The sequence below is a fragment of the Sarcophilus harrisii genome, chromosome 3, assembly GCF_902635505.1.
Source record: "Sarcophilus harrisii chromosome 3, mSarHar1.11, whole genome shotgun sequence".
Lineage (NCBI taxonomy): Eukaryota > Metazoa > Chordata > Mammalia > Dasyuromorphia > Dasyuridae > Sarcophilus > Sarcophilus harrisii.
In genome coordinates, this window is record NC_045428.1 from 577,999,574 (window position 1) to 578,025,949 (window position 26,376).

General features: G+C 53.9%; 3 protein-coding genes across 6 annotated transcripts in view; 1 reads left to right on the plus strand and 2 right to left on the minus strand.

Annotated features, from left to right (window-relative positions):
• Nucleotides 1-671: 671 nt before the first annotated feature.
• TNFRSF25 (TNF receptor superfamily member 25) lies at nucleotides 672-3,743 on the plus strand (the record flags this gene model as incomplete). Its single annotated transcript, XM_031962955.1, has 8 exons — nucleotides 672-813; nucleotides 1,277-1,450; nucleotides 1,556-1,643; nucleotides 2,220-2,362; nucleotides 2,477-2,593; nucleotides 2,881-2,915; nucleotides 3,031-3,208; nucleotides 3,362-3,743. Coding segments are annotated over 8 exons (1,164 nt in total), but the record flags the coding sequence as incomplete, so codon positions are not given.
• Nucleotides 3,744-3,843: 100 nt separating this feature from the next.
• ESPN (espin) overlaps nucleotides 3,844-26,376 on the minus strand; it is a 53,891-nt gene continuing 31,358 nt past the window's right edge. Inside the window, exons 3-14 of one of the 4 annotated variants that reach the window (XM_031962950.1) lie at nucleotides 25,698-25,884; nucleotides 25,420-25,602; nucleotides 24,817-24,948; nucleotides 21,440-21,647; nucleotides 19,045-19,316; nucleotides 15,883-16,044; nucleotides 15,513-15,705; nucleotides 11,592-11,737; nucleotides 11,217-11,492; nucleotides 6,349-6,428; nucleotides 6,219-6,230; nucleotides 3,844-5,608 (exon numbers count right to left, since the gene is read on the minus strand). In XM_031962950.1, the coding sequence (XP_031818810.1) occupies nucleotides 5,461-5,608; nucleotides 6,219-6,230; nucleotides 6,349-6,428; nucleotides 11,217-11,492; nucleotides 11,592-11,737; nucleotides 15,513-15,705; nucleotides 15,883-16,044; nucleotides 19,045-19,316; nucleotides 21,440-21,647; nucleotides 24,817-24,948; nucleotides 25,420-25,602; nucleotides 25,698-25,884 (1,999 nt within the window). In that variant the 3' untranslated portion in view covers nucleotides 3,844-5,460. Of the gene's footprint in view, nucleotides 5,609-6,218; nucleotides 6,231-6,348; nucleotides 6,429-11,216; nucleotides 11,738-15,512; nucleotides 15,706-15,882; nucleotides 16,045-19,044; nucleotides 19,317-21,439; nucleotides 21,648-24,816; nucleotides 24,949-25,419; nucleotides 25,603-25,697; nucleotides 25,885-26,376 lie in introns of all 4 variants that reach the window. The other 3 variants (XM_031962953.1, XM_031962949.1, XM_031962952.1) reach the window with 3 other exon arrangements.
• On the minus strand, nucleotides 7,206-10,327 carry LOC116422857 (espin-like protein). Its single transcript, XM_031962954.1, has one exon. It carries the CDS (start codon nucleotides 9,708-9,710, stop codon nucleotides 8,028-8,030), a length of 1,683 nt encoding a protein of 560 aa, XP_031818814.1. The 5' UTR covers nucleotides 9,711-10,327; the 3' UTR covers nucleotides 7,206-8,027.

Consider the following 26,376-nt stretch of genomic DNA (forward strand, 5'->3'; position numbering starts at 1 on the left):
ACCCTTTGGGTTAATCCCAGGACCAGGGCTAGGAGTTGAAGGCCCCAACCGGCCCCTTTTTCAAGTGTTTGGATGGGCAGAAACTTGGAAACTGGAACCCCCAACTTTAGGGCCCAAAGATTGTCCTGCCCACCCATTCCCAACTCTTTTGTCCCTTGGGCACTTTTTGGAAAGGGAAAAGGGGAGGAAACCCCCAAATTCCCATTTTGTTCCAAAGAGAGGAGGTTTTCCAACCCTCCCGGGGGGGGGTTTTGGGAGGGGAACCTTCCCCTTATGAGGGGGTTTGGAGGACAAAGTTTCCTTTTTTAAAGGCTTTTGGGAGGATTAAATCTTTTTTTGGTCGGCCCCATTCGGGACCCGGGATTCCCCTGAGCCCCTGTTAGCCAGGCCCTTTTTTCAAAATCCCCGCTTTCTAACTAAATATTTTGGGGGAAAGTGGAGGGGTTGAGAGGTAGAATCAAAATCTCTAAAAAAATGTCCAAAGGGTTTTTTTGTTTGGGTTTGGGGTCTGTGGACCTTTGAATGAGCTGGAAGAATTGGAAGGACCCCAAAGATGGGGTGGGTGGGCACTTTAAATCAATTGAGAAAACTTGGGGAGGATTTGGGACCCTGGCCTTCCCCCCCCCCCCTTTTTTTTTTGACTCATCTGTCCCTGAGGTTTGACGTTCTGATCTGTAGGGCATTTCCTGGAAGCCCCCTGCACTGAGCCGGAAGGCCCTTCCTCCTGTCAACCCTGCCCTCAGGACACCTTCTTATCTAGAGAGAACCATAAGGAGAGGCTGTGTAGTCGATGTCACGCCTGTGATGAGGATGGTAGAATACAAACATTTAATTTCTATACTTTTTCTTTCTCTATTCCTCCATTCATTCTTTAGTTCTTTGTCTCTCGAGGATGTCACTCTGCTCTGTGTATTTCTGTGTGTCTTTCTCAGTGTCGCTCCCTTTCTCCACTCTTTCTGTGTTGGTCTACGCCCGATTCATTCATCTCTCTAACCTCCCTTATCTTCCCTTCACCCCTTTCTCTCTGTATTGGTCTATTTCTGATTCTCTCTCAGGCCATCTCTACTTCTCCTCTGGCTCTGTATTAATTGGATATTGGTCTCTTTCTGCTTTCTGTCTGATCTATCTTTTAAGTTTCTTTATTCCAGTCAATTCAACACATGCTGAGCCAGGAACTGGGCTCTGACGCTGAAGACAAAAATCCCAGTCTTCTGAAGGCAGGTCTTGTTCTGGGTTACTGTACCGGGCCAGGCCTGACTTTCTTCCTGCCTCTCAGGTCCTGCCCATCAGGTTGTCATCCGGAACTGCTCCATCACAGCCAACACCCAGTGTGGCTGTGCCCCCGGCTGGTTCCCCGAATGCGCTGTAAACCACTGCCGGTCTGACTCACCTTTCCTCTGCCTTCAGTGCCAAGACTGTGAGGTTCTGCACCGACACATACAGACCCCTTGTGAGTCCCTCCTTTTCTCCCCAGCACCTCATGGCTTGGGCCTTTATCATCCTTGGCTCTATCTGCCCCCAAATCTAATGTCATGTTCTTATGGGTTGCTTCTAGGTTCTAGAGAAGACACTGTCTGTGGGAAGTGTCTGCCAGGCTTTTGTCAGGACCTGAAGAACAATTGTGTTACAGCACCTTGCCCCACGTAACTATCCTGCCCTTCAGGGCAGCTCCGTTTCCCCCTAGGATGGGGTGTTGCTGGGTGGGGTGGGTGAGGAAGTGTGTTTATATGTACCACACAGGAAGAAGGGAAGGGGATGCTTGGGGTAGGGACAGGGGTGCTGGGAAAGTGAAACTAAGTCACTGGGATAGGGTGCAAGGGCAAGAAGGGAGAGAATCTGGGGTTGAATGGGGGCTAGGGGAGGTAAAATTTGGGGTCTGGGAATAGGGAACAAAAGAGCACAGGATAAGTGGGAAGAAGGACAGCTCCTTGGAGTCACTATTAGTGGCTAAGTGGATTAACAACAGGCGGTGGAAGGATGCTGGGAAGGTTTGGCTACTTGGCTCTAGGGGCTCCAGTAAGGTATACCCCTAATTTAGGCAATATAATTCCCACTGCAGCCAAAACCAAAAGAAAAAGAGAGGGAGAAAGTGAAAGATGATCCTCTGCTTTGTAGAAACATTGGCTTGGAATTCTTTACCCCCAAAATGAGGGTTCATATTCAGAGGGGATTCGTTGAAGTGTGAGTTCTATTACAGTATTTCTTGGCCTATTTTACAGTCCTGAGAGTGAAAAGAAACTGTCTACAGCCAGCAGGCTGGTTCCCTACCCTCCACCTAAGCCCAAGTCCACTAGTATCCATTGTGGAAATGATTCCGGGAGCCATTCAGAGATGTGCTCGGGGATCTCTAGCTCCAAGCAGGGTAAGTGTTTGGACACTTTTTGGGGATGAGTTTTTGGGGAATGCTTCTGACCTTCCTGGAGGTCAGGATCAAAGATCAGAGGGGTTTCTTATTCCAGACGTCTTTCTCTCTCAGGCGTCTGGCTCCAGTACTTCCTGGTGGTGCCCCCATCGCTAACAGTTCTGCTCTTGCTAGGATGGGGCCTGTTCTACATCTACCGGAAAAGCTGGGTCCCAAAGCCCCAGGTTCTTTGTAAGTCCCTCTCCTAACCCCACCTAAGAATCCTGCAGTGGATGGAGCACTAGCCTCGAAGTCAGGAGGACCCGAGATCAAATGTGGTCTCAGACTCTTAACACTTCCTAGTTGTGTGACCCTGGGCAAGTCACTTAACCCCAATTGCCTCAGGGGGGAAAAAAGGATCCTAGCTTAGATTTTCATAGAAGCTGGAAACAGGCCTAGAGAGATGCTGAAGAAGGGATTTAGAGGGGCTGGAGCCCAGTTCAGCAATTGACTGGTTCTTTTTTGGTCTCATTTGGCAGATGAAGCGGAGATGGAGACCTTGAAACGCCAGTGGGTACGGAAGATGGGTTTTTCGGGCAGGGGGGAGGGTGTGTCAGCGCCAGCTGTGCTGGGACTGAGTGATGATCATTGCTTGGGGAAGGGAATGAATGAATGATTTCTGCTTTCAGATACTCAACCCTTCCCTTGGTAGCAGAGCTTCCCTGCCTCTGAGTAGGTACAACGAAGCGTGTGCCCTCCAGCTTGTGGGAACCCGAGGTCCCAGCAGCCCTCCGCTGGCCCGCGAAGTCTCGGGCCCGGAAGACGCATGGCCTGTGCTCTGGGGCCAGCCGTCCAGCAGAGGGAATGGTGAGCAGATGGCTTAGACGCCTTCCTCTCTTAGGGCCTGGGATGGGGAACGCAGCCCTGGAGCCGGTCCGACCCGCCTTGGCCCCCTGTGATTCCCCTACCCCCCCCCCTTTCCCCGGCCTGCCCCCTTCCATTTTCCCCCGGTCGATCTAGGGCCTGGGGCCGGCACTCTGCAGCCGGGCCCGCAGCTGTACGAGGTGATGGACGCGGTGCCGGCGCGGCGCTGGAAGGAGTTCGTGCGGACCCTGGGACTTCGGGAGGCGGAGATCGAGGCTGTGGAGGCGGAGATCGGCCGCTTTCGCGACCAGCAGTACGAGATGCTCAAGCGCTGGCGCCAACAGCAGCCGGCGGGGCTGGGCGCAGTCTACGCGGCCCTGGAGCGCATGGGACTGGAAGGCTGCGCGGAAGATCTGCGCAGCCGGCTGCAGCGGGGCCCGTGACCGTGACCGTGACGGAGAAGGGACTGACGCCTTCTAGGCGCCTTGACAATCCTTCCCTCCCACCAGGCGGCCCGGGGAGGGTTAAAAAAAAAAAAGGCGGCTCAGGCCCCCGAGGTGGCGTCCGCCGGAACCCCTAAGTATGGTTACTTAAGTCTGTAGACATGTTATGTCACTTATCTCGCCCCTCTTTCGGAGCGGGTTATTCCTTCTCCCTCGCCTCCCCCTCCTCCCTCTCGGAAGCCGAGGGAGTGTCTGTGTTAGGGCAGGGGACATTAACCTCTGTCAAAGCCAGGAGGTCGGCGGCGACTTGCTATTATTAAATTGCCTTGGCAAATCCGCCTGGGTAATCGCTTTGGGGGGCGCGGGTGGGGTGCGGGTGGGGTGGATTAGTTCCTCGAGGACGCCGAAGGTGGAATGAATTGGGGTCAAGTTCCAGAGGCGGCCGGAGCTAAATGAACCCGGTGGCGGGAGGGGGGGGGGGAAGGGCACGACGAAGAAATCACCCCAAACCTCCCTCCGTCCCTTTTCCCGGGCGCTCCTTTGTCGCTGGGAAAGATGACCCTCCGATCCCTTGGTTCCCGCCCCACTGTACAAAGCCCCGCCTCCCCTAGGGAGAAACTTGGGTCGAAACTAGAAAGAAACGCAAAATGACCGAATGAACGAGACTTCTCAAGCCTGGGACAACAGGTGGATTCCTTTAATGGAGCAAAAGAAGGGGTGGGGAACGTGGGCCCCGGCTTTTCCGCTGAGGGCGCCGGAAGGAAAGTGACAAACACCATTTAGGAAAAAAACCAAGGAAAGCACAAAAGCCCCATCCCGCTCCTCTCCCTGCCCTTCCCCCAACAGTTTCCCTCGGTAAAGACCTAGGGAGGGGGCCTCGGGGTTCCGGGGAGGGCTTTGGGGGTGATATGGCAGCTGCGGAAGTCTGTACCCCCGAGGCGGCTGCAGAAGCTACGTGTCGTCAGGGAATGAGTATATAAGCGGGGCTGGGGAGTGTGGGTGTTCGGGCCCCAGGGTAGCTAATTTTCTTTCACTTTCTGGTAAACAAATGACTGAAAGCAAACTGAGAGAGGGAGGGAGGGAGGGAGGACCAAGCCCGGGGAGGGGGTGGGGGGATAGGAGGGGGAGGAAGGGAGAAATGGGCCTTGATCCCTTACTACGGATAGGGGAAAAGCTGGATGGAAGGGGAAGAATACTAATTAAAGAGCCCCACAGAGCTGCAGTTCCGCACGCCCCTTTCTTGTCCCCTCCCCCCACGTCCCAGGCCGCTCTAGGTCAGCCCTCCCGAACGTGGGGAGTAGGAGTCAGGGCGGAGGCTGTAGATCTGGCTGTACCCAGAAAAGGGACCAGGGAAAACAACCACCCACGGGGTTTGGGAGCTAGTCGTACATTTTGACGTTCGATGCTATGCAAATCATATGCAAACTAGCATGCAAATCAGCAGCGGTTGTCTCCGAGTCCTCAGCTTGGGCACTTTTTGTATGCGGACTGCGGCACAGTTTCCCCGGGACTGTGGGGCCCGGAGGTGGGGATGGAGGATGATCTAGGGAAGAAGGAGGTGGCTACACGGATACATTGTGTGATGGGGGAGGGAGTGGGGGCTGAGAGTCGGGGAGAAACTGAGGGACCAGGGCTTTAGGGGAGGGTTTGTTTCCAGAGGTAGAGCCCAGATCCCGCATCGCGCCAAGCCCTATCCGGATCCTCTCTCCCCAGTTCTCTCCCCCGCCCCAGAAGCTCTGAGGGAGGGGCTGGCGGAGTGAGTCACAGCAAAGGCTGGGGCGGGGGCGGGAGGAGGGAGGGCCCTCGCAGCACCTAATGCTTCGCAATGTCTCCTTTCTTCAGGATTATCTGTTTCTGCCAGGGCACCAGTTTGGTCTCGTCATACCCCAGTGTCCTGAGCTTCTCGGACTGCTCCTTCTCCCGTCGCTCCTCCTCCTGCCTCAGTTTCTCCTCTTCTTGTCTGATTACCAAAGAACTCAGGATGAGATAGAGTGGGGGGAGGGAGGGAGGAGAGACAGAGAGAGAGACAGAGACAGAGACAGAGACAGAGACAGAGAGAGGATGAGAGATGAATCTAAGGTACTGGGGAGGGGGAAGAAGACTACAGCAAGCACGGTTGTGGGGAGGAAGTGCTGAGAGACAGAAAGATGAGTATGGTATGTCAGTTATCCCCTTAGGAGACTAGAAGGAGAGGGGCAGCTGGGAAGGTTATGGGAGGTCAGAGAAATGGGGTATCATTTGGTTAGGGGGAGACAAATGAGGCAACAGATCAAGGTAAGAGAGGACAGAAATATGACATGTCAGGTCATAGGAGACAGAATGATAGCAGCCAGTCAGGCTATACGGAAACCAAGAAATGGGCACAACAGAAAAATATGGGGGAGAGACTCGGATAATGGCCAATGTTATTGGAGAGAGAAGATGGCAGGAAAAAATGAGCAGCAAAGATTACTAAAGGGAGAGATGTAGGGTTGCAGAGAACAGAATGGAGTATCTGAGATGCTTGGGAGAAAGAGGGGTATGAAGAACTTGGCTGAGGCGTTTCCAAGGAGAACAGGTGTCACACTCACCGTTTTTGCTCCCTAGAAGGAGAAACAAATAGAGGGTTAGGAGTGCTTCCTAGTTCTGCTCCCACTCCTTGTAGTATGCCGTCCCACACTAATTCACTTTTAAGGCCATTAATCTAGACCTCAACATTACCTCTCCTCCTCCATCTTCTTCCGAAGGATGTCCCTCCTCCAGGCAGGCATGCTGGCTAGACGGGCTTCCTCCTCCTCCTCCTGTAACACAACCAGACCAGTTCAGGGGTAGCGTATGCAGTGAGGTGGGGAGGAAGTCAGAATCCAGGGGATGATTCCTCATAATTAGGAGAGGGGGAAAAACTCTGGATCCTAGAGGTCTTAGCGACTAAAAAATCAGGAAATGAGGTCTGGGAATTGAGGATGGAAAACCCTTAGAAGGAGGAAGTAGAAAGAAAAGTAGGAGAAAATAGTTTTTAGCCTCTTCTTTTAAAAACCTTCAGGGCTAGAGATTACCATCATTTTTTTCCCTCTCTCTTTCCTCCTCCTCTCCCCACCCCCTTTGTTATACTTACTACTTCTAATCAAGACCCCAAGAAACTATGATTTTGGAGGTCTGGAAATTCCCACCATCAAGGCAGATCACAACCTGTCTATAACTCACTAAGGTCATACAGTGGCTAAGTGATATGTCCGAGGTCATAAAGCTACTAAATATCAGAAGAGGGACTTGAATCTACGTCTTCTTGGCTTTAAGTCTACCACTATATCCACTGCCTCTCAGAGTTTCTAATACTACATAAAATTATATTGGAAATGGCGATGATGACCTTGCTTTATCCCTGATTTTACTGAGAAAACTTCCAATAATCCCTGAAAATAATTTGCATCTTATACCACACTCACCTCATTTCCTAAACCATAAGCTTACACAGCTGTTCCACTCCCCCACCTCAAAGCAGGGCCAAAACAAATGGCAAGGAGTAGAACCACAGGAATGAAGGTAAAGTGACATCTTGGAGGATGGTGGAGGGGGGATGGGGAATTTCATTGGGACAGATGAAAAGATACTTATAATATGACCAGTCCTTGACTCTGGCTCTGCCTTGAGGATAAAACCTGAGGATAGTCCAAGGCAGCAGGAGTACTACCCAGGTATCCTGCTTGTCAACTGCTTTGCTGATGGGAAAGAGTGCCCTTCCTGAGAACCCTGTGGGGTTGTAGAAAGGGAGGAGCTAAAAGGCAAAGACAGTCTGGGGCCTACCCCTGGCAGGCACCTCTTCAAGGCAAAGATCTTTATTATCCTGTAACAAGGGAGAGGTAATCTGCACACATCACACTGCACACAACTCAGTTTCCCCAGTCCCAGACTCTCTGGCCGAATCAGGGCTTGGAACTTCCCCAGTTCCCAGTCTCAGGCCCTAATTGCAAAACCCTAAAGGTCCTGTCTGGTTGGCAGGAGCTACTTCTTTAGTGGTTCCAGGGCTGCAGGCCTTCCAACGAAATGATAGCTGGGGGTCCGGTCTGCACTGGACAGTGAGTCTGGGTCCTGGAAAGAGTACCTTCTTTTGGAGAGAATCATGCCTTGGAGGGGATCTATCCCAGGCTCAGTGGCTGCTCTGGGGAGCCACCTTTCTATCCCAGGCACCTCCCAGCTTCCTAAAGACACAGCTGCTAAAGATCCAACCCCATTCAGCTTTAGCCTAGCTGGGTTTCAGATTCTGGGCAAAAGGCTTCGCCCTGCCCTCACTCGTCCAGTTCCTATTTCTCTAGTTCCCGAAGTGAACGAAGTGGAGCCACGAGGGTGGAGTCCACCATTCCCAGTGGACAGCTGCCATGACTTTTCTCCCTTTCTGCTGCTCAAATGTCGAACAACTCGGCTTCCTTCTCCTTCCAGAACGAGAAGCTCCGGTCGATGTAGCGGCAGATATCCTCGTTGCTGAACTCGCCCATCTCGGCTACCAGCTGCAGAGAGTCGGCCCGATCTAGAGCCGGCGGCACCGGGCTCGTCGAGGGCTCGGCCTGGGGCAGCGGGGGCGGCAGCGGCGGGGGTGGAGGGCGGGGTACAGAGCCCTGCGCTTGGGGCTGGGGCAGAGGCTCCTCAGCGGGGGGCTCGGGGCTGTCCCCAAAGAACGCCCTCTTCAGATCCTCGAAGCCATCCTGCCAGTCCCGACGCCCAGCCTCCACTTCCTCCAGCACCACTCTGTGGAAGAGGCGGATGAGCTCCCACGGATGGCTGCCCAGCCTGTCGAACATCTCGTAGCACAGCAGGTGGCGGAACTTGCGCTCCTCCCGGCTCATGCGCATCTCCAGCAGCTGGAAATAGCCCAGCATGAAGAGGTCCAAGGTGAGGCTGTCGTAGCTGGCCGGCACTCCCCCCACGTGGGGCAGGAAGTGCTCGGGCCAGTACAGACCCTGCACCCGGCTCAGGCGGCGCAGCTGCCGGGAGGGTACCTGGCACATGAGACTCCGCCAGTGTGCCAGCAATTTGCCCACCACTTGCCGCTGTTTCATGAAGTACAGCAACCGGTGGTCGTTCCCGGGGCTTTGGTGGGCGGGCTCCTCCAGCCCCTGCTGGGGCTCGGGCTCCGGGGCCCCGGCGGCCACCACTCGGGGAAGCAGCCTGCGCAGGCGGGCCTGGGTCTGGCGCCCGGGGCCGCTGAAAGTCCACTTGCGCCAGTGCTCCAGAAAGAGGTAGACGATCCGCTCCTTCCGCATGTCAATATAGTCCTGGACGCCTCGAAGCTCGGTGGAGAGGGGTGGGCTTTGTGCTAGCTGTTCCGGCTCAAAAATCGTCACCTCGTCGCCGGGCTCCTCTGGGGGATACAGCCTGGCTAAGGGGTCTTCGGGGGATGATGGCTCCGCTGGCTCCCCCAGGAAGTGCCCAGACCCGTTGGCGGTGGAAGGACCACCCACCGGGTGCCCTCCCAGACGTGGCTGAGCCGGGCTTCCGGACACATAGTCTTCCTCCAGGATAGGCTCCCTGCTAAAGACGTCAGAGACCGTGACGCTGACGGGCAACGAGAGCTTGCGTGGGTACCAGTACTCGGCCTCCTGGCTTCGTGCTTGCGTCTCAAAATTGGCTTTGAGATTCTTGACCGAGACCCCGCACTCCAAGATCTCTCGGGCCACCTCCTCTCGGCTGCAGCTGAAGGAGTACGAGCGGCCCAGGCCCACGGAGTCTGGCCGCCAGTCCACGGGGGCCAGGGGCTGCCCCGTCTCGGCGGTCACCAGATCTGTGAGGTGGGCGGGCCGGCCGCCCAGGGTGGCCAGCAGTATGGCCATGCTCTTGAGCAGAGTGGAGATCCTGCTGCACCAGGCGGGCAGGTCGGCGGCCCGGCCCTGCATGCGGCGGGGGTTGACTGTGAAACGGTGGGTGGACACGGCAGCAGAGACGGGCAGCAGCTGCTGCAGCTCGAGTTCCAGCTGCTCCAGCTGCGCCTCGAGCTTCTGGGCCTTATGAACCACCTGGAGGTTTTCGATTTGTTGCTCGATGCGGTTGATATCTTCTTCAGTCATGAGCTCCCCAAAGGGCCCCAGCATGGCATTGTGTGTGTGGGAGAACCTCCAGCCCTCTGGTTGGTAGCAGCAGTAGCCAGCGGTCAGCTAAGACGGGGAAGAGAAGAGAGGGGAGGGGAACGCAGGTCTCCCTCTGGCCCCACTCCCGGTGGCCCGCAGGCTGCACACACTCAGCCTTTACATGTCCTGGGTGGTGTAATGGCGGGCCGGCGGGGCTGCGAGGTGGGCTGGGGCAGCAGCCAATGAAGAGGCGGCTTCGGCCAAGAAGGGCCAGGAGCAGGGTGAGAGCTCGATGCAGCCCCCTCCGGGGCACGCTGGTTGAGCAGAAGAGTGAGCCAGGCAGGATCTGGTTCGCTGCTGCTGTGGACATGGTCTCTGAGCCTGGTCGCTCATTACACCACCAAGGGAACACGTAAAAGGCATTGAAACGGGGTCCTAGACAAGGCCCTCCACTTAGCCCAGATATAGCCCCTTGTCCTGGTCTCAAGCTTGGGGCTAGCACTCACAAGACCTCAGTTGAAAGGTAATCAAGTCCCTCCCACCGATTCATCCCCAAAGGATCACCCATCCCATGCTGATCCTAGGAGTCCCTTGTATCCCCGTCCAGTGGCCTCCTGCTGTGACCCTTCCAACATAGGTGCCCCTTGACTTCCTCTAACTGGCGCCACTGCTTCTGGGAAGCTTTTGTAGTTGTATTTTTGTTTCAAATTTCCTGAATCTCTAACATTTTTCTCTAAGTGAGAGAAAGCATTTGCTCCAGAGAAAATGTGGCCTGGGAATGGCCCATGGCAAATTCCTCCTTTTCTGAACAGCAAAGGAAGAGAAATCTTGGCTGGGGCAGAGTTTCTTCACCTGGGGCCGGGCCGTTCCAGGGAGTGTATGAATGGCATGGGAGAAGATTACATTGTTATTTTCAATGACTCATAACTCAAATTGAGCATTTCTTTCAAAATTTGCAAAATTTAATCTGAAAAGGGGCCCATGGACTTTCCTGGAAGACCAAAAGAGTCCATGGCAAATAAAAAATGTAAGAACTCCTGATTTTGGCTCTCGGTCCATATTTTGGAGACTCATAGCTCTGCGTCCTGAGGATTCTCTCGGTCTGGACCTACAAGACTCTCCTCAGAAGAGGGGACAGCATAAATATCTTTTTGTCTCTTTCATTTATTAAAAACAAAAGTTTCTCTCTCTCTCTCTGTCTCTGTCTCTCTTTCTCTCTCTCTCTCTCTGTCTGTCTCTGTCTCTGTCTCTGTCTCTCTCTCTCTGTCTCTCTCTGTCTCTCTCTCTTTTGTTGTTGGAGAATAGGTCCCTGAGTATATGACTTGGATATCTGCTCAGACAATCTGTCAAAGAGTCGCCAGTTGCTGGCAGAGAGCAGGGAGGGATAAATGAAGAGAAGGGGGGAGATACCAGGCCGGTGATCAAGGGACAGGCTCTGAATTTTCCGGAGGGTCAAGAAAGAGAGTTCCCAAAGAACCCATAGACGGGAGTGATAGTGGGGAGGCAGAGTCAACCCAGTCCCAGGCCCACCTTTCGCCTCTGCTCCTCTTCCTCCTGCATCTTCATCTGCAGCTTCCGTACCATCACTTGCCTCTTCCACTCGGGAATGGGGCGTCCCTGCTCATCATGTGTGGGGATCACAGTCTCAACATCCAGCTGCAAGTTCTGGGCCACAGTCAGCGGTGGGGCCAAACTGCCATTGAGAACAGGCTGGTGGGGGTCTCCTTCTGCCTCTGGAACGGAAGTGGCTGGTGGAGTGGGGCTCCTGGCCCGGGTCAGTGATGGAGACAGGGGTGGAGCATCCGTCTGGAAAGGGAAGGCATGGTGATCGAGAACACTCCCACAGGAGGCTTCCAGAGACTGAGGCTGGAGGCATGAGACCGACGAGGGGGCTCCATGCCTTACCAGAGAAGAGGGCTGTCCACTGCCTGAGAAGACTGTGGTGAGGCCCTTGCTCTGTGGCGTTGGCTTCAAACTCTTGCCAGCTTTGATCTCTGCCAGGAGTTCAGAGTTGTCTCCCGTTGGGGACATCATATTGAAGGACTTGGTACCTGGTCCAAGAAAAAGAATGCTGTGGCATGAGAGACTCCCGGCCCAAGTCCCATCCCCCCTCCACACCGGACAGTCCTGGCTAGCCTGCTCTAGAGCGCAAGGCCAGCAAAGGCCTTCCCCATCCTGGCCAGGCAGGACCCAGCCATGAGGTGAGCCCGAGGAAGGCATGGTCCTGCTTGGCTGCGCAGCACAGCTTTTTAGCAAATACCTGAGAATCCTGGAAAATCCCTCTGGTCCCCAGAGGAGTAAAAACTCTTGGTATCCAGACTAGTCTCTCTACCAAGCAGCTTCCTCCTCCCTGAACCCTATGCTTTGCCTCCCCGCTCTCCCTCCACCTCAATTTCACTAGTCGGTCAGCCAATACTTACGCAGTGGGAGGGAGCTAGCTTTACTGGCTCCAGTGGGACAGCCCATGGATGAATGCCCCTGGAGGCTCATGATGGGGCTGTATAAGCCCAGAGGGAAAGGGACTGTGTCTGATGCAGCAGGGTGTTCACCCTGATCTGTGATCTCCCTGGCCAGTCACCTGACCTTTGTTCCCTGGTTCTCTGGCCTTAGGGAGGAGCCTCCCTGAGTATCCCAGACCCACCCCTATGCTTCATCAGCAAAGCTTGGTGATCCTTGAACTAAATTGTCTTGGCCCAGGGCCCTGGGAACCCAGGACCTCACTGGACTCAAGTGCCCCAGCATCTGGCACCCCCACTCCTTGTTAAACACACACACACACACACACACACACACACACACACACACACACACTTCAGCTTCCAACCCAGCCCTGATAAAAGACTCAAATTCTCTGGGGAGTTGGTCCAGAAGAGTGGTTCTTCATGAAACAGAGGGATGAGGATGTACGGAGTTGAGGTGGGGGGTTTGGGCAAGGAAGGTTGGTGTTGTGGTTCTGTGTGATAACATGCAAAGTCTCAGTGTCAAGTTTGCATTTCCTGGATTGTATCTGGTGAGGTTGGGGGTAGGGGGTGGGGGAGAAAATCAAGGGGTGGTCTGGGGGAAGGGATTTGAATCCAGTCAGGAGCAAATCATTCTCCCCTCTTCTTGGTCTGAGGGATGGTATATTTAAGCAGTTCCAGGAAGGGCCACTGGAGAGGAAGAAGGAAAGGAAAGGTGGAGAGGAGGGGCACAAATGGAAATTATTTTCATAGGCAAAACAGACAGGAATGTTCGGGTGGAGGAAACAAATCCACTTATTCTATGGCATATTCTTTTCCTCCTGGCATAACAGGGAGGGCTTCCCCTCAGCACCCAGCACCAGCTGTCAGAACAACACTCAGTCATCCCTCAGTTCATCTTTTGCTCTATTTATACTATCCCAAGTCCAAGGTCTCTTTTCTACTGTTGGTGTTTCCCCTGATCCTCCCTCCCCCATTGCACCTCAAGCAAAGGCAGATTAGAAAGCAGGCCTGTTACTTACTCTTTCTGCACCTCAAAGCTCTCACTTCTAGAAGAGGGAGAGAGAGAGAGAGAGAGAGAGAGAGAGAGAGAGAGAGAGAGCGCAACAGAACAGTTAGGAGAAGTATGGAGGAGGCAAAGAGCCTGGAGACAGCAGAGAAAAAGCAAGTGGGATGTTGGATTGTGGGTAAGACCACAGGTAGGGAACAGAAGAGGAGTGGACAAGGAGGAAGTAGGGAAAGGGAAGAGAAGGGAGGCTAAGATTATCCCTAAATACCCAAGCTGGGTGAGGTGACTAAGCTAAGAGGGCTTCCCATATTTTCTTCCTAGCCCTAAGCCTGGAAATATGGTTTAGGTAGCTCCAGTCTGAGTGAAGAGGGGCATCTATCTCCATTACTATCACACACAGTGCCAGTAATAGCCAGAGAGAGGAGAGTTCTTTGGATCTGATGCCTGAGCTGCATCTTAGGGAACAATCATCTGTTTATTGCTGGAAGGGATCTTGAGTCCACTGAGTTCAATCTCTGCATTTACCTGACGTAGAAGTGAGATCCAGTTACTTGCCCAGAATTCAGCAGCTTGTGTCTGAGGCAGTATTTGAACCTAGGTCTTCCTACTTTGAAGTTCAGTGTTCTATTCTCTTTTTCATTGTGGGGGCTGAATGCTAACATGGGGGTCTTTCATAGGATTTAGACAGCTTTCTTGGGTCATAGATCTAATAGCCCAGCCACCCTTGGCCTGAATCGCTGAGCCTGCCTGAATTTGCCCCAAGCTACATCAGTATAAACTCTAAGATGCTGAAATGAGGGGAAAAAAATCATGCTGTAGGCATAGAGAGATAAGACAATTCTAATTACCTTTTGGGGTATGGCTAGGATTCTCTCAGGGCCTTTGGAGGACAGACATCAAAGGTGTGTTAGGAAACAGGAGATTCAGACAGAGTCCAGGACTTCCTAACCCAAACCGATACTCTACACTGGGGGAAATAGTTCAACTTCCTCCTGGAGACTTGTGAGCCCTCTGTAGTTTCAGGGGCTCCAGGAGGGGACTGAGAATAGGAGCCAAGGTGAAGGAGGAGGGCAAGAATAGAAGTGGGACACTGAATGAAAGCATTAAAAAAAAAGTTTGCAAGTGCAAGAAATGAGGACCTTCAGAAACAGAAAGTTTGGAGGAAATAGAATGTAAACTTCCGGAAGGCAGGATTGCACCACGTGTCCTTCACCACGAAGGATTGCCTTCGTGTTCTCAGAACCTAGCATAGTCTGACCTGTTGAATGAATGGTTAGTCGGATAGACGAATACATGTATATGTGGATGGATCAGTAGCTGGTGAGCAGATCAGAAAAGGGACCTACACGCTACAGTCATGGATGTTCTGTGTGTCAGCTGCTCACAGCCCCAGTTTTAAATCGAGGCTAGCTCCCTACAGTCACTGAACAAGATTGGAGGCCTTTGGTGAACGAGTGGGCTCTCCACACCATTCCTCTGTTTTGTATCCAGGTTCCCCAGCCATGATTTCGGAACTTGTGGAGCCCCAAATCCTGGGAGGGAAGGGGGAAATATAAGCCTCCCCCATACAGTGTTGGGGTTTTTCTTTTAAATTAGTTTGAATTAGCCATAATATCTCTGACCTTTCTTCTTTCAAGGGACACTCCTGAATTGACTGAATTCTTATCCAAGAGGAAAAGATGACTAATTAGATCCTTCTTCTTCCCTCCACCCCAACACAATAGAATAAAAACCTGTGTGGTACTTAAGATCTATTAACTACTTTGGCCCTTCCTACCCGTCTCACAGACTTGCATGTGTGACTTGATGAGGTAGTTATATTCCTATAGTATATTTCCATACTACAGGAGTATAGTAGAATATAGTCCTATATGCCCTTCTCAAGTATAGAATATATACCACAAGTATATACTCTACTATATAACTTGGTAGATGAGGAAACTGAGGTTTAGAGGGGTCAGATGATCTTCCCAGCTGAGCAACTGTGGAGTTGGAAAGGGAACCCAGAAGAGATCTGACCAACTGCAAAGCTCGGCCCTCCTACTTCTACTCCTTGTGCCCTGATAGGGGTCCCTTACCAAGGTCCTTTCCTCCTTTCCAGGGGGTTTACAATTAGACAGGGAGACGGGGTTGGCGGCTGGGGTCCTTTCCCTCCGCACCCTCCCCTCCCTCCCCAGCAGAGCATCAATCTGTACCAGCACAAAAACTGCCATCATGCTTTGCAGTCTCTCTTCTTCCCGTCTCATCACCCCACCCCCTTGGGTCTCCCGGGGAGGCTTCCCGTCGAACAGGGTCCTGGTGCTGGGCTGGGACCTCTGCCACCCTTTCTTTCTCCCTCCCCCGGCTTCCCGAACTCACTGCTCGTGGAAGAGGAGGAGCGGCGCTGGCTGCAAATGGGCCCGGACCCTTCGATGGGCAGAGGTGGCGGTGGAGGCGGTGTAGTCAGGGCTTCGGGCAAGGGCGGGGGCGGGGGCGGGGGCGGGAGGTCCCTTGACACCCGGTGGTCTGCGACACTGCCGTTGTGCACGTGGCTACCAGAGAGGAGAGCGGCCTGGGGGCATAAGGAAAAGAGAGGGTGAGTGAGCGCTGGGGTGTCTGGAGCTGGGCCGGGGACAGCTCGGGGTCCTGCCCCCGGGCACGTGGGGGCTGGGGGGCGGGTGGAGGGGAGGCTCTCTGGATCGGGTGAGACGGGACGGGGCGAGACTGGGCTGGGCTGCGAGGCTCTCACCTCCTCGCTATGGGCCATCCCCAGACTGGCTGCCAAGGGCTCCCCGGGGCCGTAGCCGAGCTGGCGGTAATAGTCCCCGGTGCTGGGCTGTTTGCCAAAGCTGCGGGACTTCCGGCCCGAGTCCACCCGCCGCAGCCCGTCGTGGCCGTCGCGGGAGCTCAGCTGCGAGGGAGGGAGGAGCGCCGAGCGTGGGCTGCTGGTCCGCCCGGCGGGGAGACAGCACCCTCCACCCCTGACGGCGAAGGTTCGGCTTCTGTCTAACCCACCGCCTCAGTGGAACCAGCTCAAAGCCCGCCCTGGGCCAGCCAGAGTTGGGGGTATCTGTGGCCGCGCCCCCCGGGCGGCCCGGGGGAGGGGAAGCAGATGCGGACGGGGAGTGCAGGGGAGGGACAGGGCTCCCCTCTGCTCACACACGGCAAGGGTGACTGGCCAGGCCCGGTCTTGAGGTGAAGGAGTCAGCAGGGCTGCTGCCAGACGACTGGGCTAGCCCCTTAAAGGCACAGGAGATCGTCGGGAAGGTTGGCCGGGGCAGGGGGAAGGATTCTCAGGCGCCTCCGCCGGGCCCTGCCAAGGCCTCTGGGTTGCTAAAATCCAGCTTCCTCGACGGCTCGGACAGGCCCCAGAGATCCCAGCTGCCTAGGGCCGGGCCGGGCCGGTTCTCGATCTGCGGCCTGCGCCCAGAGCCCCGTGCCCTTCCCAAGGTACGCGGCCCTTAGTTCCCGAAGAGCCCGGGGCAGCGGCTGCCCTACCTGCGACTGTACCCGGTGACGCCCCGCTCTGCACCTGCTAGTGGGGGCGGCGCGGACCCGACACCTGCGCCACCCGATCTGTCCTCTCAAGTTACAACCCAGGCCAACGGCCTGCTCGCCTATCCGCTCCTGGGTCCTGACAGCACCCCACCAATCCCGGGCTACTGGGCTCCGCCCCCCTTCCCCTTAACCCCCCAAGTGGGGCTGCTACCTAGAGAGCTGGGCCACGCCCCGTCAGAGCGGTCTCCTCCGACCCCCTTCCCCCACCCCGAGCCTGACAGATGTTTGCCTTTCCCCTAAGTTGGGGACCCGCCTCCCCTGAGCCCTTCTACACCTACTCTTACTAAGAGGCCCCCTACTACGCTGACTTGCGATCCTAACTCAAGGTAAGTCGCAGAGGACTCTGGGACCCTTCTGACAGGTTTGATGCTTTTCACCTTTTGCAAAATTTCAATCCGCCAGCTCCCCAAGAGGGCCCTGGCGGACTAAGGCAGAGGACCCAGGTTTCTCGAGCTCTCCCCGCCCCGTCCCTGTCCCAGTCCTCTTCGACCCCTTCGCATCTGGAAACCCATAGCTGTAAGTGACACCGGCGCCTGCGCCTCATCCTCGGGTTTCAAGGCTCGGGTGACAGCCTCAGGTAGCGCCCGCCCCGTGGTTCGTGACTCCGGGAGGAGGCCAGTCCCGGCTTGGGATCGCGAGAAGTCAGGAAAAGGGAGAAGGGAGAAAGGACAGAACCCCCTGCCCCAGCCGCTGTCCCAGGACCAGCCGTCTGGGTTTACCGCTTTCTGCCTCACCTCCCCACCCCCAGCTCCCATCCGGGGCTCTGCCGACGGGTTCACGTTGCAGGAAACGCGACACCCGTGGATTTATTTTCTGGGCCATCCTGCCCCATCCTTGCCTCAGTCCCCTGGCCCCCTCCCCCCCCCCCCACCCCTTCCCACCCAACTGCTCTCTCGGGAGGCGGAGCCGGCCATCTGCCCCGCCCAGTTCGGGCCTGAGGCCCCACGCCCACCCTAACCGCTTCCTAGCCTCCCTCCCTCTGGAAACAAAGAAGGAGGCGGAGGCTGGGATAACCCGGCCCGATCCCACAAAGGACACTTTGTTGGGACTCCCCGCTGCCAGGCACGCACACACGCACACACACACACACACACACTCTTCTCAGACGGGGAGAGTCGGATGGACCCACGTGCACACACAAATACACAACCCCAGGGCCGGGCCCGGAAGTGCCGCCGCGCCCCCACAGCGGGCGGACTCCCGGGCAGACACACCCGGACCAGCTTTCCCTCCCAAGGGAAATCCCCAAGGCCCGCTAGGCAGGGATACCCAGGCCGCAAGGCTTGCAATCAAGGCCCCAGAGGGCAAGCAGACCGCTATTGCATGCTCCTCACCCCTCCTGCCGAGGATGGGGGCCGAGCAATTATTCTGCATCCCTGTCTGCCTGGATGAGATGAGACCACCCTCCCCTTCTGGAATCCCTCTGCTCTTTCCTCTCTGCCTCAGTAGGTGCTGAATCTTCCTGTACACCCAAGCTTATGTTACAGAGTGCATCCAGGCACAGACTTACAGCCCTCGCTAGGGACAGATGGCACCTTTCTATAGCCCCACCCCTACCTGTACTCCTAGAACCCAGTATCTTTTACTGCGAATTTCTAACCCTACTTCAAGGGCAGAACGAGTCCCTGGCCCTGCCTCTGCCCTGAAACCCCAAGAACAGAAGTCAGGATTGCTTCTCTCCCTTTTGGGGCTCACCCATTCCCTCTCCTCACTTGTTGCCAAGGTTGGAGCTCTGTCTAGGGTTCCTATTCTCCCCGACATTTACTCAACACTTACCCTTCCTTTTTATCACTCTCACAACCCTCATTTTTTATTTTCCCGAGTTGGTACTGGAAAGCCCTGAGATCTGCAGATCCCTAATGAATTCTGCTGCACTATCTGGGAAATAGAACTGTCCCATCTCCCATAATCCCTATGGGATCTTTGTTCTCCAGGGGTTCACTGTAACCTGATTTTCCCCTTCACACAGATGTTGGGGAGTGGGATGCACAATGAGATCTTTCCCCTACACAGATCCTTTAAAGAGGTACTCTATGTAGCTTTCCCCATCCAGAACTTAACCCTTCCTCTCCAGAGCTTAACACACCCCAGTCCCCCTTTCCTCCCCTCCCCCCATCACTCCTGCTTCTTCTCATTGCCTCCTAATGGAGCAAGCAGGCATTTAAAACACTTTCCTTGGACGGTTGGATGGCTCCTAATACAGCCAGGCCTCAGTTTAGGAAAGTATTTTTTTCTCTTTCCCCACGGCCACCCTCTTGGTCCTGCCCTACCCAGGGTCTGTGGGTTGGAGGTTGGTTAGGATGCTCTGGGATATGGGAGCAGAGCAAGCCAGGAATGATCCCATCTCCATTACCTCCCTCTTCAGGGCTTCTCTCTCCACATGCCGAAGTTTACTCTTGGCCTGAACGTAGATATCAGCTGTGTGCTGCCCACTGGGGGGCTTGGGAGCAGGATAGGCAGGAGGGGGTGGGGGCATCTGAGTGCCAGGGGGAGGAGGCGGTGGAGGAAAGCTTGGTGGGGGTGGTGGGGTACTGGGACCTCCCCTCTTCCTGCAGTGAAGGCCCATCTCAGGATTCAGCATGTCCATGTAGGTCTGCATGTCTGTGACAGTTGAGTTTCGAAGCCCTGCCAGGAAGAAATGGAAGAAAGCAGGGTACTGTTGGGAGACCAGTGGACTCCAGGGGTGGGGTGAATATGCCCTGTCTACACTATGCCCCAAATAAGTTTCGGATCCATTGAAGCCCTTCTTGGCTCATGTTTTCAGAGTCAGCTTTGGGGGATTAGTTATAATTCCTGAGCCTGAGGAAAAATCCATATTCTTTGTGTGGCAACTCTTAAGCTTAGTCTACTCAGTCCCTACACCTTCATCTTCAACTGGCACTAGGGAACATTTTAGAGTTTGCCAGTTGGTCAATGAAAGCCACAGAAGAAATTTAAAGACCTACTTTATAAAACCACTTGCAGTGAAGACCCTGTCCCCGCCCTGGCTATCTTTTCTACATTTAGCCAGTGGACACATCCTCAGTTTGGCCTTGTTTTCTACTGGATGAAGAGCCTCAGTCCCAGGATCTTGAAGCATGGCAGTAACTAGCTCAGTAAAATATAGTTAGTTAGACCTGAGCACCTCAGTAAGCAAGTTGGGAATGGGATAAGTTCACAGATCTCTTGCTTTTAATCATCTTCTTATGGTGCTGATCAGGCTTCCTATGGCACCACTCATGTGTCCATGAGTCTTGGGATCCTCCCATCTCTCTCCAGACTATGAGTGAGAGAGGAGGATCCTCAGAGGCTCAGGAGCTAGCTAGAATAAGCCCAAGCTCTAGGAATCCTAGAACAAAGCAGTCCTGGGCAGTTCTAACATGTTGGGAAATGGGGTACATGGGGAGGTTGAGGTAAAGTTGGATAAGATTAGCGATCTGCCCCAGAAAAAAGATCTAAATCATTACGGACAGAGCCTCTATCCCCATGTCACTCGCTTTGTCTGATTCCCAGTGATGCTGGGCCCAGCAGTGATCAGCATGAGAGAGTCTCTTTCGGGGAGCAAGGGGAACAACTTCCAAAAACCTGCTGCAATCCAGGAAGCTTCCCTAACTGGAAAGAACTGAAGACTTCTCATTTGAGAGTCCTGTGTCCAGAGACTTGTTTGTCTTGTTTTCTCAAAGAGGTCCATGACATCAAGGGAGGTAATGTCAAGTAAATTGGATTTAAGTGAGGGAGGGCCAGACAAGTTTCCCTCCAGAGTCATCTGGGTCCAATGGCCAGATGTAGACCAGGAAGACTGGAGTTGGTCTTGGATGCACTGGGAAACCTAGGCCTTTTTAAGTCAAGGTCTGAGACCCATTCAGTGATTAAGACTAGGTAAGAAATGAGGCAGAGAATGATCTCTTTTACTCAGTTTAAAAAAATCAGTCAAGGAGGGAAGGCCCCTCAAGTTCTAGCCAAACTGAGGATGTGTCCACTGGCTAAATGTAGAAAAGATAGCCAGGGCGGGGACAGGGTCTTCACTGCGAGTGGCTTTATAAAGTAGGTCTTTACATTTCTTCGGTGGCTTTCATTGCCCAACTGGCAAACTCTAAAATGTTCCCTAGTGCCAGGTGAAGATGAAGGTATAGGGATTGGGTAGACTAACCCTATGCCCAGAAATTTAAGAAGGGGATAAAAAGCCCACGGCCAGAGGTGTGGGAACCAAAGAAACCAAACCTTGCTCAGAGCTACTTCAGAGACTCAAGAATATGGTTGGACATCCCTGTGGGAGGGAGTATGTGCAATTCTATAGAGGAGATGTGTGACCATGTGCATTACATGTATATGTGTAGGTTAATCTGTGCATTTTCATGAACTAACTAGGGCTTCTAGGTCAATCTTCACACATAGTGTTGAGAATTTAGGAAATCCCTCAGCAGGAGGGTTCCTAGACTGGGATAGGAACCAACTTAATCCTGAGTAATCCCTAGTCATGGCTGAAATACAGGTGATTACTATCTCAAACTAGGAGAGGTGAGGAAAAGTGAACTGGGAAATTCAGACCCCTGTTCTGGACCTCAGGCATTCCCTGCCATCTCTCCCCCACTTTCTGTCCACACTGAGCCTTGACAGAGCTGGGAGACTCTAGGGACTTCAGGGACAGAAACACAACCATGCCATCTACTAAGCCATGGCCCCTCAGTGGGGATGAACAGCCCAGCAGCCCAGCAGCCCAGCTCATTATACTTCATTCCTTTCTCTGTCTCCATTTCCCAGGTACTCACTAGGCCCTGGGCCACCCAAGTGGCCTCGGGTGCTGGATCGGCTGGAGGGACAGGAGTCGTAGTTGGAGAGAGTGCTGGTGGGAGAGCAGAGGTCGAAGTGTGGGGCTGGAGCCGACATGGTGGTATTGGGAGAAGACATGCCCGAGTCTGGCTGCTTGCCCTCTGGCTCTCCAGATGGGTCCCGAGATAGGGCTCGGTGTTCCACGCTCTGGGGGAAAAAAAGATAGGGTGTGACAGCCAGTCTGTCTTCTAGCTCTTTGTTGTGACCCAGGAGTGCCTGAATCTTAGAGCTGGAGGGATTTTAGAGCCCATGGAGCCCATTCCATATCTGACCAAGAAGCTGCTTGATAACATACCCGAACAAGGAGATTATCTAATCTACACTTGTATCATCTGCAATGATAGGGAGCTCCCTACCTTTCTCTCCAGGCAGCCCATTCCAGTTTTGAATAGCTCTGGTTGTTAGGGTATTTCTAGTACCCATTAGACCAGGCCAGAGAGATAAAGGTCCTGAGATTGGAGCTATTCCTGCCTCCTCACTCCCAGGAAAGGCTCAGACGCCAAGATCCCCCAAGGCCCATCCTTCAGGTTCCCAGAGAGACTATTGCTGTGTCCAGACATGCCTCAGTTCTGTTGTTGGTGAAGATCCTGAATCTGGGACCTCATCTGGGAGCGTCGATCTGTATCGGGTCACCAGAGAACTCTGCTGAACCTTTCCTTGGACCCCTGAACTTCAGGGTCTCTGGGAGGTGGAGCCACAACATTTCAGAATTATTAAGGAACCCCAGCAACCGAACCCTACCTGAAATGGCGGTCAACCAGATTGCTTAAAGACCTCTGATGAGCAAGAATCCATCAGCTCTTGAAGTAACCCTTTTAAGTTATGATGATCTCTAATTTGGGTGGCTCCAACCTTAGGACCTGAATCTGCTTGGCGTCAGGGAATTCTCTAGTTCAAACCTGGCCTCAGACATCTGCCAGCTATGTGATCCTGGACAAGATTGGAATCTTCCCCACTTTCCTCAATTGTAAAATGGGGATAATAATAGAATTTACCTCGCAAGATTGTTTTGAGGATTAGAGATGTGCTTAGCACAGTGCCTGGCACATAGTAAGCACTTAAAATGCTTATTCCCTTCCCTCCCTTCCTCTGTAATGGTTAGGAAGTTTCTTTGTTTTTTCTAGACATCAAGCCTAAATTTTCCTCTTTGTAACTTCCTCCCAGGGAAGTCCTAGCCAAAGAGAAGGAATTTTATCTCTTGTCTAGGAGATAATCTGTCAACTAATTGGACACAGTTATCATGGTCTCCTCTGAGTCTTCTCTTCTTTAGGCTAATAATCCTAATTCCTTCAACCAATTCTCATGAAGTAATAGTGTGATATCGCAGGATACTCAACTAACTATGTGATTGTGAGCAAGTCATTTGCCCTCTTGGGACTACAATTTCCTCTTTAAAATGAAGGAATATGGACAGATGATTTCTGAGGTATCTTCTCTTGAATTCTAACAGTATTCATAGAGTTGGGGCTTACACTTAGTCACCCCAAGTGACCAAAGCCAAATGATGTAGCCTTCCCATGCCAGTACTTGGATCCTGGGAAGAAACACTGGTGATGGCAGCAGGATAGAGTTCTGCATTTGCCCAGTTCCTTGATCTCTCACCAGAAAGGGGCCATTTTCCCAGGCCCCTGGTGCCTATGTCTAGCCAGAAACAGGAGGGAAGCTGACTAGATCCTCCAGATTACTCCCCACAGAATTATAGAATGTGCATAGGAGAGGACCTCCAGGTCTCTCTAGTCCAGTCCCTTCCTGTACAAATCCTCTTCACAATATCTGAAAACAGATGATGTCTAGTGCTTCATCATCCCCTCTCTCCCTTTGGAGGCATCACTTTCCCCCCTTTTGGGCAGCTCTGATTGTTAGGAGGTTTTCCCAGTATCAAGCACAAATATGTTTCATTGTTACTTCTACTCATTGCTCTTAAGTTTGGCCCAAGGAAAATGAATCCAAATGCTGCATCTGAGAACGAGCCATTTACACAGGGAGGCTCCCTCCCTTTGCCCCACTGTCTGAGATGTGGACCTAACATCTGCCTTCTCTGAGGATGACACCTTTGAATGGATGTTGGGAACCAAAGAACACACTGTATTTATTCCCAGAGGTCATTGGAGACGTGATCGGTTGACTCCAGGCTGAGTAGCCGTTCTAATGTTTGAGTGGCTATCTTCCTTATATTCTGCCAGGAAATGTAATTTCTCCTCTGCTCTCCTTGGCTCACTTAGGACTACGACTGGCCTTTGGCTAGGAGCTCCCGGAGATCAAGAATGGCTTAGTGCCAGCTGGTAAGGAAGATGGTAAGGTCACATCTGCTACATCCCCCACTCTTGCAGTCCTCCCTGGACGCCCTCCCCCAATAGCTCCAGGAATACCCAGATCCCTGTTCTAATCCTGTGCCCTCTATGTCTAGGCTCCCTCCTCGGGGCCCGGGACTTGCTGCGAGACTGGGGGGACACTGCTTACATTACCCATGCTGCTCTCCGGATTGCTGGTCCCTGGCCCGCCGGGTGGCCCTTAGCTAGCTCAGAGAGGAGAAGGATGTCTTCTCTGCCTTGGTACCTCTGCAGCCCCATGCCCCCACCCTTCCTGCAGCTAAGTGTCACAGGTCCTTGGGGAGAGCCCGCCGCCCGCCCCGCCCAGCACTGGGTTCCAGGTAACGGCCCAGCTGCTGCTTGCTTATTGGACTCCATAATGAGGGACTCGATGAGTATTTTCCTTTTCTGGGGCAGCAGTCCTTGGTGACTTTCAGTTTGTCACTGCCACAGCTGGGGCCAAGCAGGGCGATACCTGGAGCGGGCTGAGAGCGAGGATGGGAGGGGAGAACTGGGGCTCAGCTCTTCCCACCGCTAGCTTCACGACCCAACCGAAGAGGAATGGGGAGGGGACCCTGGGCTTGAAACGACCTCTCTCCCAACTGGCCTCATTAAACATAGGGGGCAATGGTTGGGGAGAGGGCAAGATAAGGAAGGAACCTGTGTGGAAAGGACCTTGATGGTGAGACCAAGGATCTGAGTTCAAATGTCAGCTCTACTACTAACTGAGAACTGTTAACTCATTGTGTGAGCTTCCTCTTGCACTTCTGTGTCAGTGGGCCCCTTGACAACCCATGGACCTCTCCTCAGAGTGACATTAGGGTCACAAAATGAAAAGATGTCATTTCCCCCTCTCTCGTTCATGGTCCTGAAATCATGGACCCCAGGACTAAACGATCTAGCTCTTTGTTCGACTCTCTCTCCTGTGCCTCTGAGGGAGGGCAGACGCTCCCAACCCTACCCATTCCCAGAGCTGGCAGGCTCCCAGGGGCAGGGCTTGGTCGTACCATGTTTTCCACACTTCGAAGGTAGCGGGTACAATGGCTGTGGCCGTTGTAGTCCGAGAGGTCGGCGGCTGTGTAACCATCCCGATCCCGGATGTCCAGCTCTGCCCCATTCACTACTAGGATCTGGCAGCACTGGGGGGAGAACGAGAGGGGCAGTGAGGAGGGGAACCACTGGGCCAGTTGAGCTCAGACCGTTGCTTGATGCAACAGGGCCAAAAAAATGTGTGGATGCGTGCTTAGAGTTGGGTGGGGAGGGACCTTACGGTTTTTTTCTTCCCTAAACATCAGTTCTCACACTTTTAGATAGGGTGTGTCCCCCACCATTGGCCAAGGGGGGACTTGGGTACACTGGACCTGGAATTATAAAAATCTGGGCTTCTGGATGCTGCTTCTGACATGGCGGTGTGGGGAGGAAGGGTTCAGGAGAGGCGTGCTGATCCCAAGTCCAGCTCTGTCAGAGACTGGACCCAAAGGGAGTAGGGAGAGGGGAGGGCCTGGATTTGGACGGAGAGGAAGAAGAGGGGGAGATTGGATTGTGTGCCCATCATCACCCCATCCCAGCGTGAGCCCCCTGATGGCTGGCTCTCTCTGGCCCGGCCTGACCTCCAGCTCCCCGTTCTCAGCAGCATCGTGCAGGGGGGTCCCACCCCACAAGTCAGTGGTTATCTCCCCGCCATGCAGCAGCAGCCAGCTGAGCACCTTGGCGTGGCCCCGGCTGGCAGCAAAGTGCATGGCGGTGGCCCCGTCACCATCTTGCTCTGAAAGGCTGATGTCGGTGCAGCTCACCTGGCGTGAAAAGCAAAGGGAGGGTCATGGGGCCAGCCCCTTTTCCCCCCTCCCTCCTTCTTTCTCCCTCATCCCCTGCAGCTTCTGCCACTTACCAGCCACACGATGATGGGGCTGTGGCCCATCTGGGCAGCAGCGTGAAGAGGGGTCATGCCATCACTGGCACGCGTGTGGGGGTCAGCCTCACACTCTTGCACCAGGTACTGCGTCACCTCCAGGTGGCCCTCCTGGCAGGCCAGGTAGAGGGGCGTGGCACCGTTCTTGGTTTGGGCACTTATCCCCCTGGGTACAGAGAAAAGGCACACGGATGCAGCGGCCCTCAGACACAGACATCCCGCCCTGCCCTCCTCTGCCCTTCCAGACACCTGTCTGCCTTCCTCTTGCCTCCATTGGCCCTAGCACCCTCAAGTGAGGGCTAGTGTCACCTGCCGCCCAGTCCACTCACACATGGGGCCCTCAGAGGGTCAGACCTCTGTACAGAAATCCTTCCCTGGTGCCCGCCTTAGGGGCAGGAGCTTTTGAAATATGCAAAATTAAATTACAGAACAGGGCATGGGTCCTTGTGTCAGCTTCCTCTTGGCAAGGTCCAGGCTTAAAAGGTAATAGGTAGGGGCAACTGGGTAGTGCAGTGGATGGTGCTGGCCCTGAAGTCAGGAGGACCTGAGTTCAAATCTGGTCTCAGTTACTTAACACTTCCTGGCTGTATGACCCTAGGCAAGTCATTTAGCCCCAGTTTCCTGGGGGGAGGGGGGGGAAAGGTAATAGGCAGACAAC

Coding starts and splice junctions, on each gene's coding strand:
- LOC116422857 (XM_031962954.1), bottom strand. CDS start 9,710: ATGCTGGGGCCCTTTGGGGAGCTCATGACTGAAGAAGATATCAACCGC.